This window comes from Rhineura floridana, chromosome 22 (assembly GCF_030035675.1).
Source record: "Rhineura floridana isolate rRhiFlo1 chromosome 22, rRhiFlo1.hap2, whole genome shotgun sequence".
Taxonomy (NCBI): Eukaryota; Metazoa; Chordata; class Lepidosauria; order Squamata; family Rhineuridae; genus Rhineura; species Rhineura floridana.
Window position 1 is genome coordinate 18887311 of NC_084501.1, and position 13042 is coordinate 18900352.

At 45.7% G+C, this 13042-nt stretch overlaps 2 protein-coding genes across 4 annotated transcripts in view; both read left to right on the plus strand.

Annotated features, from left to right (window-relative positions):
* Window positions 1-2: 2 nt before the first annotated feature.
* Window positions 3-6558, plus strand: LOC133375098 (cytochrome b-c1 complex subunit 8). The gene is made up of 3 exons (XM_061606606.1): window positions 3-212; window positions 2783-2950; window positions 6354-6558. The coding sequence occupies exons 2-3, from the start codon at window positions 2797-2799 to the stop codon at window positions 6446-6448; spliced, it is 249 nt and encodes an 82-aa protein (XP_061462590.1). The 5' UTR covers window positions 3-212; window positions 2783-2796; the 3' UTR covers window positions 6449-6558.
* A 5369-nt stretch (window positions 6559-11927) lies between these two features.
* PACS1 (phosphofurin acidic cluster sorting protein 1) overlaps window positions 11928-13042 on the plus strand; it is a 77658-nt gene continuing 76543 nt past the window's right edge. For 2 of the 3 annotated variants that reach the window (XM_061606602.1, XM_061606603.1), the window contains exon 1: window positions 11929-12551. In XM_061606602.1, coding sequence (XP_061462586.1) covers window positions 12166-12551 — 386 coding nt within the window. In that variant the 5' untranslated portion in view covers window positions 11929-12165. Of the gene's footprint in view, window positions 12552-13042 lie in introns of all 3 variants that reach the window. The other variant, XM_061606604.1, reaches the window with a different exon arrangement.

The window sequence follows — 13042 nt, forward strand, 5'->3', positions numbered from 1 at the left end:
CGTGTCCCCGCCTCAAGTCAGGACAAGCAGAGGGCTTAGGTGGCTGTTATTGAGCATGCTCAGTGCTACATCGTGGGCTGGATGGGATTTAGCGACTTTATAGAGGTTGACTATAACGGAAGTGACATTACTGTTCCGGAAACGGCAAGGAGGAGTTGTTGTCTTAGCTGCTGGAGTCGAAAGCGGTGACCTTTCTGGAAGGAGCGGAGCGGGTGGGTAGATTGTGGAAGGGAGTGAGGTTGGAAAAGGTCATTTGTGCTGTTTTTTATACGCTCAGGATTTGTTTTTTGGGGGGTCCCCTTTTTAAGGTCTGGAGCGCGTTTCCTCTTTTGCGCCTTCTGGACGTTCCTGCTGCAAGCAGCACCCACTGGAAGAATCCTAGGGCACTGCTCTATCTAGCTGAGTATTGCCTATATACAAGGAGCAGGGCCTTGCCAGGTGTTGCTGAACTCCCACTCCCATAGACCTTGGCCCTTGACCATGGTGGGTGGTGCTGGTAGGAGTTGTACCCAACCGCATCTGGTCCACGAAGTCTGGCTGGGATTTTCTAAGGTTTCAGACACCCCAGTCCTCCTTGGGGATGCTGGGGAGTGAACCTGGCACCTTCTGCATGCAGTGCACCTGCTCCATCACTTTTGTACGCAACGTTTGTGCTGTGCTCGTGAGTTATGGTCTGTCGCCATGGCTGGGTTGTTTTCATTGGAAGGCATCGCTGGCTGTGTTCTCCCTCGGCTGTTGGAGGCGGTGTACTCCTGAATAGTAGTTGCTGAAAACTGCAGGAAGGGAGAGTTGCTCTTGTGTTCGGGTCTTGCTTGTGGGCTTCCATTGAGGCATCTGGATGGCCACTGTGAGAACAGTGGGTCACTGGACAGATCCAGCAGGGCTTTTCTTATGTTCTTTTGAACACTTTGCTTTCTTGTGCACTCCTTTCCCAATGATTTTGCTTTTGTGTGTGTGTGTATCTATATATACACACACATATGAGTTTCTTTCCCGAAAAGGAGACCCCCCCACTTTAAACTGTCATGGCCTCTGCCAAAGAATCCTTGTTCCCGTCACAGGGCTACAGTTTTCAGAGTTTCCTGGGAAGATGGCTTGACTGTTAAGCCACCTTGGGAATTGTAGCTTTATGCAGGGCAAGGGGGTCTCCTAAGCACTCCCAGCACACATCACAAAATACACTTCCTGGGATTCTTTGGGGGAAGTATGACTGTAAGGGGCATGATATTTCTTTAAATGTATAGTGCCGATGGGGCTCATGCCTTGCTGGAGTATCTGCTCCTTGCAAGCACCTTTCTGTTATACCCAGTTCCCTGTTCTGAAAGTAACCTCAGTTCTGGGCAGTCTCCAAAGTTTACTTGAATTCCTGAGCTCTTTGATTTGCTGCCCTCTTGTCAAAATTTCTTGAATTATTGAGAGCAATAAATGGTTTGGGGCCATGTTTTCTGAAGGAGTTTTCTGAACCTCAGTGAAAGCTGTTAGATTGGCAGGTGCTAGGGGAAGGGCTTTCTCAGTGGTGGCCTCACACTTTTGGAATGCCCTCCCAGGGAGATATGTATGGCCTTGTCCCACATAGAAAGCTGCCTTATACTGAGTTAGACCATTTTTCCATCTAACTCAGTATTGTCTACCCTAATTGGCAGTGGCTCTCCAGGATTTCAGATAGATGTCTCTCCCAGCCCTACGTGGAGATGCTAGCGATTGAATCTGGAACTTTCTGAAGGCAAAGCAGATGCTCTGCCACTGAGCTATGGCCCTCCCCCACTGCTCATCTTAAAATCCTCTAAGGATACATTTTTCCAAGTCTGAATTGATTGAATTGTGCAGTATTTGAGAAAACTTTTAGCTGCTGGTGGTTTCTGTGTCTTGTAACCATATTTTCATGCGTGTTAGAGTTTTGTGAGGTGCGTTGCGCCCTGAAAGGCAGGTTAAAAGTCTTTTGAGTAAGCAAATCTCTGATGAAAGAATTATCCTGTATTTACACCAAGACTAGTGTGTGCTCAAAAATGGCCCAGCTGACCCTGCAGGATAGGCTTTAGTGTACCTACATAGACACGTGAACTGAAAGAAAGGAAGTTGGGTGTTATGGTGTAACAGTTGTGACTCTGTTAACAAAAGCGTGTTCAAAATGCATTCATAGGCAATTTGTCTAACTGATCTGAGAGATGCTAATCTCTTTTTATCATACACATATAGTTGGAGGCTGATACTTGGTCTTGCCTCACCTGAATTGCAAGTGTGATCCACTGGAGAACTCCTTTAAATGCAGCCATATGCAAAGTTAAAATGTTGGGAGGGTGCACACCACTTTAGTAACAGCAATAATGATTTGAATTCATATCCTGTCCCCCTTCCCAAAGGAGCCCAGGGCAGCAAACACATAAACAAAGCCATTTTGAAAAAGCATGCTACAACCAGCTCATGTTAAAAACATTCTTTCATCCAGTGATCTCTGGGTTGCCAGGAACAACCTTCTTCAGCCATCAAATGCCTAAATACTGTAAACAGGAATGTTTTCAGATATCTCCTAAAAGTCAATAATGATGGAGACAGACACATCTCACTGTGGAGGGCATTCCACAAATGGGGAGCCACCACTGAAAAGGTCCTGGCACAGGTCTGTGCCAACCGGGCAGGCCCCCCCTCCCCCCGCGGTAGCACCACCAGCAAGGCCCCATTTGCAAATCATAGAGTCCCAGATGGTTGCTACTGGGGAAAGGTGCTCTTTTATCAAATGTTTTACCAATCCTAACATTTATGTCATTTCCGTTTCCTTTTATAGAACAACCTGTCAAGATGGGTATTCACTTTGGAAACTTGCAAAGAATGAGGCATGTGATCACCTACAGCTTGTCTCCATTCGAACAAAGAGCTTTCCCAAACTACTTCTCCAAAGGGCTTCTCAATGTTTGGAGGCGATTTAATTCCCAGGTCTTCCGGGTGGCCCCTCGTAAGTCTAAAAATTCTGTCTCTGTTTTAAGTTGCTCCTTCTGCTTCCTGCAAGCTCTGCCTGTCTTCTAGGTGTTACTCTTGAGGACTGGTGCCATGACCAGGACTAGTGCACTGATATTTAAAGCTGAGGATGAGAGGAAGGATGCATATGTTGGTTGCAGAATTTTATTTATTTATTTAATTTCATTTATAAACCGCCCTTAGCCAATGGCTCCCTGGGCGGTGTACAACATACAATAATAACAATAATCAACAAAAATCGCAAGATATAAAATACAGATACATAATAGGACTACCTAATGTTAAGGTAATTAAAACATTAAAATACATACAAATGAATTAAAGCCAGCAATCTCTGGAGCAATGTGCATGGGATAGGGAAAGGAAGCCATTTTTTCATTGCTGTCGAATTGCAAAGAGAAGACGGAGCATGAAGTCTGGTTTAGACTAGCGTTATCATTATTACTATTTATTATTTATTTCGTTTCTGAACCATTTCTTATTAAATATCTCAAAGTGATTTCACAATACAAAAAAAAAACATGGTTGCACACAAATATATATATATATCAATTGCAACATATTTTATTAATTAGATTTGTTAACCACTTTTCTTCACCAGGTAAACCTCAAGTAATTTTCAGTCAGTAAAACATTATAAACAGTATAAAAAATTAAAACAAAATAAAGGTTTTTTTTAAAAAAACACACAAATAAATGTAAAGGCAGTGGCACAGCCCACTCCCTAAAAGCATCAAAGTCCTCCAAAATTTTGTAAACTGCTTAGAGGTCTTTACATTGGAGCAGTATATAAAGTTTGTGAAATACATAAATAAAAATAAGGAGCCGAATGCCTCGGAGAAGAGAAATGCTTGTCAAATCAAATATAGCTATTGCCAGGGATAAAAAAAAAATCTCCACTTATAAGGCTTGTTGAAAGAGAGGCTTTCAACAGATGCCAGAAAGACAATAGAGATGGTTCCTCTCTAATAAGTAACAGGAGGGAGTTCCAAAGGGTGGGTGCTACCTCGCTAAAGGCCCAATTTCAGCATCATGCAGAACAGACCTCCTGCTGAGATGGTATCTGCAGGATGCCTTGTCCTGCAGAGTGCAGTGTTCTGTTGGGTATGTAAGGGATGGGACTGTCTCTTTAGGTAACCTGCTCCCACACTGTATAGGGCTTTGTATACTGGTACCAGCACCTGGTAGGTGGTAATTGGGGTAGGTGGTAACACCCTATTCATAGGGTCGCCATAAGTCAGAATCGACTTGAAGGCAGTCTATTTCCATTTTCATCATTTTATAAAAAACAGTTCTCTCTGTTCCACACTGGAAGCTCTAGATGGAGCAAGAGAGCAGGACAGTGAAATTCTCCTTTAGTCAGTAGACGCTGGTGTTCACAGACTACTCCCCCATGTATTCCTGAATTATAATCTTCCTACTGTGATTATAAGATCTTGTTACTTATTAGTCATCTTTAGCTTTCATTATGATAGTTGGCATTTATATAGTGCATTTCAAGTGTTCAACGAGTTCACATGCTATCACAGCCAGAGACAGCAGCATACGAAGTCCTACGGTCTTTAGGTTTTATATTAGTACTAGCAGACTTGTACCTGGCGCTTGGGAATTCTAAGAAACCAAAAAAATCAGTGCAGTTTTGAAAGGTTCAGCCTCCCATCTTGGTTTAAAATGGTGTCCAATTGTATCCAAACGTAAATGAAAACCTACACCTTGATCTCAGGAAGCATCACACAAAATTTGGTTACAATACTTAAAGACAGGAGGCTAAAACCTTTGGCCCTCCAGATGTTGCTGAGCTGCTATACCCATTGGCCCCAGCAAGCACGGCTAAATGGTCAGGGATGATGGGAACTGTACTTCAGCAACATCTGGAGGGCCACAGGTTCCCCACCCTTGTCTTAAGAGAGCAAACAGACAAACAGCTTTGCAAAAATATATAGTGGATTATATTATAACATCCATGTACGTGGTGCTGTAGGAAGAATGAGTGATTTAGCCCCTACGTCTACAGGCTTTCAATTTAGAAATAGTCACTAGGGACACAGCTGAAGAAGGAGAGGGAAGCCTCCTCTTCTCTATAGCCAGCATAGAAATGCATAGCAAGCCCCTGCAAGAGGGACAAAATTCTCTATCCCTCCTCTGCCAAGACCAGGCATGCTGTTTTGTAAAATTTGTTTTTGCGGGCTAGTAGCTTTTCAGGATTTACTTCCCAGGCTACGTGGGTGGGTGCATCCTGACTATGTTAGTATACAGGTAGCCAACAGTGTGCCCTCCAGATGCTGTTGGGACGCCAACTCCCATCCACTCCAGCCAGCGTGGCCAATGGTCGGGGATGATGGGTGTTGTAGTCCAACAACATCTGGAAGGCTCTACCTTGGCTATACGTGTGTTAGTACCTAACTATATTTGCTTGCATTGCAACATTCATCTTGGGAAAAACTCACCAGTGCAAAATAAAAATTTATAAGAAATAAGCTGCAGCTTAAACATCCTGCTTTCTTCAAAAAAAAGGGTAATAGTTTTGGATTATTGCTTTTTTTATCTGATTTCTGTATCTTTGCTTCATTTTTTTTTTACTGTGTAAGTTGCCTTGAGGCACCTGAGGGCATAAATGCAACTAATATAAATTATTAATAATAATGTATTCTGTGTTTCAGTTAATATATCATAAACAGCTTAGTGTTTAGTCAAAGAGTGGTATAGAAATCATTTAAATAAAGAGATGGGTGACACTAGTCCGCACAACGGGGGTGGTGGTAGAATATTTAGCACTTACAATGGACCTTTAAGGAAATGAGGGATGTCAAAGCACCTCCCACATCCTGGGCTATGGCAGTGATACAGCTGCTACTTGTACATGTTATCAAGCAGGGGTGGGGAAATCTTTGGTCCTCCAGATATTGCTGGGCCAGAACTCCATCATCCCTGATAATTGGCCATGCTGGCTGGGGCTAACGAGAGAGAGTCCAACCACATCTGGAGAGCCGCAGGTTCTTTGTCCCTGTTATGAAGGATGGTGTTGGAATGCAAGTATTTGGTTGGAATGGAACTTAATAGGGGAAGAAGTGTGATTATTTAAGCTTTGTTGCAGGAAGATGTGGCAAATTAAGGCTGTGCCAAACGTTTCAGAGGGGGGGGGAAAGTGGTTCTGTGAAGGAAGGAAGAGGGGAAAGTATTGCACCAGGTGTTCTGGGATGTAAGTCTAGTGGCAGCCCTTACTGCATCCTAGAACACCTCTGTGGATCTGAAAGGGCAGAGTTATTTGAGAAAGCAGAAGGCCTTTGGACTGCTTAGAATGATGGAGCTGGATGAGCAGAAATCTTGGTTGCTTTTACTCTAGCTGTAAACCTAACTTTGTTCTCTTTTAACCTCCTAAGCCTTCATCATAGCCTATCTCGTTTATTCCTGGGGGACCGAAGAATTTGAACGTCTGAAAAGGAAGAACCCAGCTGACTATGAAAATGACGAATAATCTGACTGATAACGAAGAAAACAGTTGCCAACATTATTCTTGTTCTTGGCTTGTGGACATGCATATACAAGTATTTAAAGTAACGCTCAATAAACCTTTCTTCCGTTCTATTCGTGGGTGTCATCCTTTCAGCTGTGTCAAAGGCGGAATACACAATAGTGGGGCTGTTCTTCTTTGCCATTCGTCTGTTTCAGGGAGAAGGGAGCACCAGATGTTGCTGGGAAGCACTAGATGTTGCTGGACTATAACTCCCATCAGTTCCAGCCAGCATAGCCAATGGTCAGGGATGATGGGAATAGTATTCATCCACATGATGCAGGGCTGCAGCAAGGAAGAGGAAGCTCAAGACCCAGAGGTTAAATGTGGCCCTCCTGACCTCTCTAGTTGGCCCTTGGGACTCTTCCCAGAGTACACTCAATCCCCAGGTCATATCACCATCATCATTGTTTATTTGTATGCTGCTTTTCCATAGTAGCTATGCTCAAATAGTCTCATAACATCAAAAAACCCTACATAATTTTAGCAGGTACAAAAATAAAACAACATAAATAATCGAACAGTCATAAACAATTAACTAATGAAAACATCTCAATAAATATACAATTAAGCAATTCTCACATACTTCACAATGATGTCTAACAACAAATATACAAAGCCATAGCCCCAATAACAGCAAAAATGCATCTCCCAACATTAAATCTTGACCCTAAAAACAAATCCTAAAAAAATCCAACCCCAATAGTCTATAGTCATCCTAAGCAGCAGGTTCACACAGGTAGATGGTCTGATTTGCTGTGCATGCTCCTTGAGTGTTTTTTACCTGGATGGAACACACCCTTCTCTCCTAAATTGCTATTTTTGGGTGGTGGTAATAGCACACACAGAGTCAGAGAGGAGGACAGAGGCAGGATAGGTATCCAATAGTGAGGCTGGCATTTTTCCAAAATGTACTTGGGTGCGTGAATGCTGATGTTTCTATTAAAACCTGCTTCCAACTGTCGCCTCGCTGTGAGGCAGTCGTTTTAGATGGCAGAGTGGGAGACAGGAGACTGGCTAAGTACAGGGCAGTCAAAGTAGGACGTACTACATAAGAGCAAGACAGGAATACCTTGTGGGTTTTGCCCTGTGTTTTTGCCAGGGGAGGAAGGTTTACATTTATTTTGTCCATCCTGGCTCTCCAAAGCAGAGCTTGGAAAAGTTACTTTTTTTGAACTACAACTCCCATCAGCCCAATCCTGCGGCCATGCTGGCTGGGGCTGATGGGAGTTCTAGTTCAAAAAAGTAACTTTTCCAAGCTCTGCTCCTAAGGTTCATGCCTTATATTGAGTCAGACCATTGGTTGATCTAGCTCAGCTTTCCAAACATAGGCAGCAGTTCTGCAGAGTTTCAGATAAGAGTCTTTTCCCCAACACTACCTGGAGATGCAGAGGATTTAAGATGGGACGTCCATGCGAAGCAGATGCTCTACTACTGAATTATGGCCTTTCCCCTAAGGAAGATGTTGGGAACCTTTAGCTCTCTAGATGTTGCTCAACTGCAGTTCCCATCATCCCTGCTCCTTGGCTATCCTTTCTAGTCCTGATGGAAGCTGCAGTTCAGCAACATCTGGAGGGGCCAAGGTTCTCCACACCTACCATAAGGACTAAAGCTTGTTACTGCTATATGGCAGTGCAGCCACTGAGTGGATTTTCCATAGTTTAAAAATTCTGATTGAGGGCTTTTGAGTTTAAAAGGTTTAAAGACTTTTTTTTGTGTGAGAATATGTATGCCCACTATCTAAGGCAGTAGCTCCCAAATACTTTTTTCCGTGGACCACGTGAAGATAGTTGATCGTCTTGGAGGACTTATTTATTTATTTATTACATTTATATCCCGCCTTTGTAAGCTGCTGTGCGAGACACTGCATGATGCTTAACTGTATTGTTGTTGCTGCTTTTGATGTATTTCATTTTACTGTATTACAGTTTGCACTCCGTAGAATTCAAATTGTAATACAATGAAATAACAATGTAAGAAATAAAAAAAGCAAACATAATGAAAAATTAATACATTTAATGCAGGCATGCTGTAGACCAGAGCTTGGAAGAGTTACTTTTTTGAACTACAACTCCCATCAGCCCTAGGCAACATGGCCACTGGATTAGGCTGATGGGAGCTGTAGTTCAAAAAAGTAACTTTTCCAAGCTCTGCTGTAGACCACCTCAGTGAAGCTCATGGACCACAGTCTTAAGGTTTACACTGTAAAGCCACCCCCTCTGTTTCTGAATAGGGAAAGATTAAAAATATGCCAGTCTTTGAAATGTACAGATGGTGTGTTACTTTTGAAAGGAACATGCCGATTAAAGAGATGCAAGCCTAGTTTTACAGAGAGGTATCACACAAACAGTAACTTTTCCTATGTCTCTGTGGGTGGGTGATATATGTGTGTGCGTTTGTTCAGATGAATGCTCTTCACATGTGGGTGTTATTTGATTTGTGACCTAATACAAAACATCGCTATGCAATTTACGTAAACAATTAAAAAGTAACTATCACATTTAACAATAAAACCTACAATACCACCCGCCAGAAACAGCAATAAGTGTGATGATAATCTTCCCAAAACCTGGAAGAAGAGGTATGTCTCAATGTGGCACCAAAAGGATATTGGCAGGCCTTGCTGGAGAGAGCATTCCCTAGATGAGAGGCCATAACTGAAAAGACCCTGCCCCCTTGTCACCACTCTCCAAACTTCTCTGACAGGGCACCTGGAGAAGGGCCTCAGGTGATGAACAGAGGGTCCAGATACTGTATGTCCAAATCAGGAGAACCGTTCTGTTAGATACTGGGGCTCTAAGCCATATAGAGCTACAAAGATTAAAATAGAAGGGAGTAGAAAAAGAGGAAGGCCAAACAAGAGATGGATTGATTCCATAAAGGAAGCCACAGGCGTGAACTTACAAGATCTGAACAGGGTGGTTTACAACAGATGCTCTTGGAAGTCACTGATTCATAGGGTTGCCACAAGTCATAACAGAATTGAAGACACATAAAATAGATTAAAACCAACACTTTGACTTGGGCTCAGAAATGTACAGGCAGCCAGAGCAGCTGTGCTGGACCTGGTATTATGTGCTCAGACTGCTTCATTCCTGTCAGCACTCTCCACCAAGATGCAGTTTCTGAGCTGTCTGAAAGGCAACGCTGTGTACAGTACATTGCAGTAATCTAATCTAGGTATTACCAAAGGAGAGATTACTGAAGGCCTGTTATCTCTCTCCAGATAGAGGTGCAGCTGGCCAGCAGCCAAACTGATCAAAGGCATTCTGTGCCACTGAGGCAGGTGACAGTAGCAGATCCACACCATACATGTAAAGCACATTACTTCCTTCAAAGAATCCAGCAAATGGTGGTTTCCCCCTCAGAGAACTACAAAGTTCCCCAGCAACTTTAACAAACTACAGTTCCCAGGATTCATTGGGAAAGTCATGTGCTTCAGATGTGTGCTGGATGTGCTTTACACATATGGTGTGGACCTCTCCCAAGAGATAAATCTTCTCCTTCAGGGGGAGTGTAGCCCCATTTAGAACAGACTATACACCACTCATCCAGACAGAGGAACTGTAATCCAGACTGTTAAAAAAAATTACATGGACTGATTTAGGGGTATATTTGGACCCCAATGAGATTTCCAATGGAAGGATGGGGTCACTTTGTACCCCAGAGACTTTTGGTTTGTTTTGGTCACTGCAAGTGGGCTTGACACTACCAAAGCACCTTGGCCAAAAAACACTTATTCAGAGGAGATGGAATTTTTCTGAGCTGTCTGCATCAGCCCCTTCTCCATGCATATTGGGTAAACACAATTTCTGGGCTATGTTTGGACCCCAATGGGGTTTTTTTGAGGGAAAACACTATGTGATAACTGGCTGAAATGTGGGGACCCCAGCTTAGAGTGGGAGGGTGGTGCTCCCGTTCTGTGATCCACGGCAGCGTCAGGTCCTGCAACCCAACCCTGCCGCTGATTGCAGAGAGGGAGCCTCTGAGCACCTCCCCAATGCAGACAGCATGCGGGTTTTAATAATCCCACCCACACGCCCTTACCTCTTCCATCAGTGTGAATGCCATTTGCGCTATGTGTGCATGCCTGCCATCACCTAAGAGAGTGGCAGGGGCTTCCCTAAGGGGCTGACACCCCCGTCGCCATCTCAAGTGATGGTAGGCATGTGCGCTACACACGCACATCATTCACACAATGGGAGAGGTAGGTGGGGCATGCATGTGGGCTTATTGAAGCTCACACTGTCTGCATTGGTGTGTGTGTGCCTGAGAGTGCCTTCACTGTGATCTGCAGCAGGGTTAGCCCCATGGCACCTGTATGGGGGGATGTTGGGCCATGGGCCCAGGGCAGATTGGTGCCCAAGGGCCCAGTCATGCCTGGAGCCGGCCCTGAGCTTCACCTCTTTCTCTCCCGTCTGAGGGCAGCAAGTGGTGTTATTGAGAGTGCAGAGCAGGGCTGGCCAGGGGTCTTGAGGGCCACATAGAGAATCTCAGGGGGCCAGATTTAGCCCCTGAGGTCCCTCATCCTTAGCTTTATACCGTAATAAATCTGTTAACCTTTAAGGAGTTGCAAGTCTGGTTGGTCTTTTAATTTTAAACAGGTATTGGACAATGTGTGGTTCTGTTGACAGGTCACATCTGCACCATACCTTTAAAGCATTCTTTATACCACTTTAATAGCCACGGAGAATCCTGGAAACTGAGGTTTGTAAACGGTGCTGACAATTGTAGCTCTGTGAGGTCACCCCTTCATAAACTACAGTTCCCAGGATTCTTTGGCGGGAGGGAGGAAGCCATGACTGTTAAGGAAGCACACTTTAAATGCATGGCTTGGATGAGACCAAACTTGCCCCTACCTTGACCTTTTGAGAACAGATGCCATAAAAACTAAACGGGCAAAACTTTACCATCAGTACTGTATTCCTTCGCCCCGCCCGTGTCAAATACATATTTATGTCTGATTATGCGTTTACTTCTAATTCACCCTCTTCCTCTCCATAGATTTTATAAATGTGGTACTCCGCTTTGAAGACTCCTGTGGGAAAGCGGGGTGTAATCAACAATTAAATGTAAATTAACATACCTCGCCTTGTCACCCCTTCACAAGACGGATTTATTTATTCGTTAATTTTGTTGAAAATGTATGTATATACGAAGAGTGTGTTGTTGCTTTCCGCCCCCTCAGAGAGCACGACCGTCAGGGTGGAAGGAGGGGGAGTCGACTAGAGGAGAAAAGAATTCCAGAGAGAAAGAGGAAAAGGGGGCGGGGAAAGGAGGGTTGCTAAAAAAAAAAAGCACCCTGCAAAAGGACGCGCGCTCGCGAGAAAAAGAGACCGACCGTTTCACCCAATCAGCGGCCACAGAGACGTTAAATTATTCCCACCCACGCCCCTCAAGCGCGGTGTGTGTACGTGCGCGCGCCTTTTAATTTGGGTTTGAGCCCTCAATTGTCGCCGTCGTCCTCCTCCCCCCGCCCTTTCCCAAGCAACCGTTCCTTAATCCGTCTCGTGTGTGCGCGCGCGCTCCTCCCTCCCTTCCTCTGCTTGCTCCTCCTCCTCCTCCTCCTCGGGAGCGCGCGTGCAGGGGTAACAGGAGTCAAAGCCGGCCGTGCGGCTGAAGGGGAAGGGCGGCCGTAGCGGCGCTGCTGAGGGGAGAGAGAGAAAGCCTCTCCTTCAGCCATGGCGGAGCGAGGGGCGCCCGGCGGTGGCGGCGTCAGTGGCGGCCAACGCGGCCCAACAGCCCCTTCCCTCCTTCAGGCGGCGTCCAACCCCTCAGCCTCTTCGGCGTCGCCGGCTCCACCGAACGCCTCAGGGCAGCCTCCGCCGCCCTCGACGGCGGTGCAGCAGCCGCAGCAATTACTGGCGCCTCCTCCTTCGGCGCCGCCGCCTCAGCCGCCGGCCCTCGGGCCCGGAGGCGGCTCTTTGGCCCCAGGAGGAGCCTTGGGAGCCCCGGGGTCAAGCGCTGGCGGGGCGGCGGCGGCGGCGGCGGCAGGGGGCCGCCCTGTTCAGATGAACCTTTACGCCACCTGGGAAGTGGACCGGAGCTCGCCCAGCTGCGTGCCCAGGTGAGGAAGGGAGACGTCTCCTCTCACGCGCACACGCTTCCTTTTTTAAAATTCCCCGAAGGAGAGGAGGCGTAACAGTAGGGGGAGCAGACGTGCTAGGTCTGTGGCAGCCACACACAAAAAAGAGAGGCTTCTTCGTGGGCACGTTAAAGACATTGATTATGGCACATCAGCTTTGGAGGCGTCCACAAAAGCTTCCGTGCCGTAATAAATGTGCTCAGGGCTGCTGCTGCTGCTGTCGCCTCTCTTTTACACACGCCCCGTTATATTCCTCTCTTTACCTCCCTACAGCGCTCGCAGGTGAGAGGAAGTCAAGCCCGACCCCACCCACTCCATGGCTAGCAAAAAAAAAGGGCGGGGGGAGGCGCCTCCCCCCTTTTAAAGTGTTTACATCCCCTCCCTGTGGTTAAAGGATGCAAACCCCTTCCCCATATATGAAAGGGGGATGAAGCCCCTCAATTGCACACATAAATGTTGAAGTGTGGTTTGCC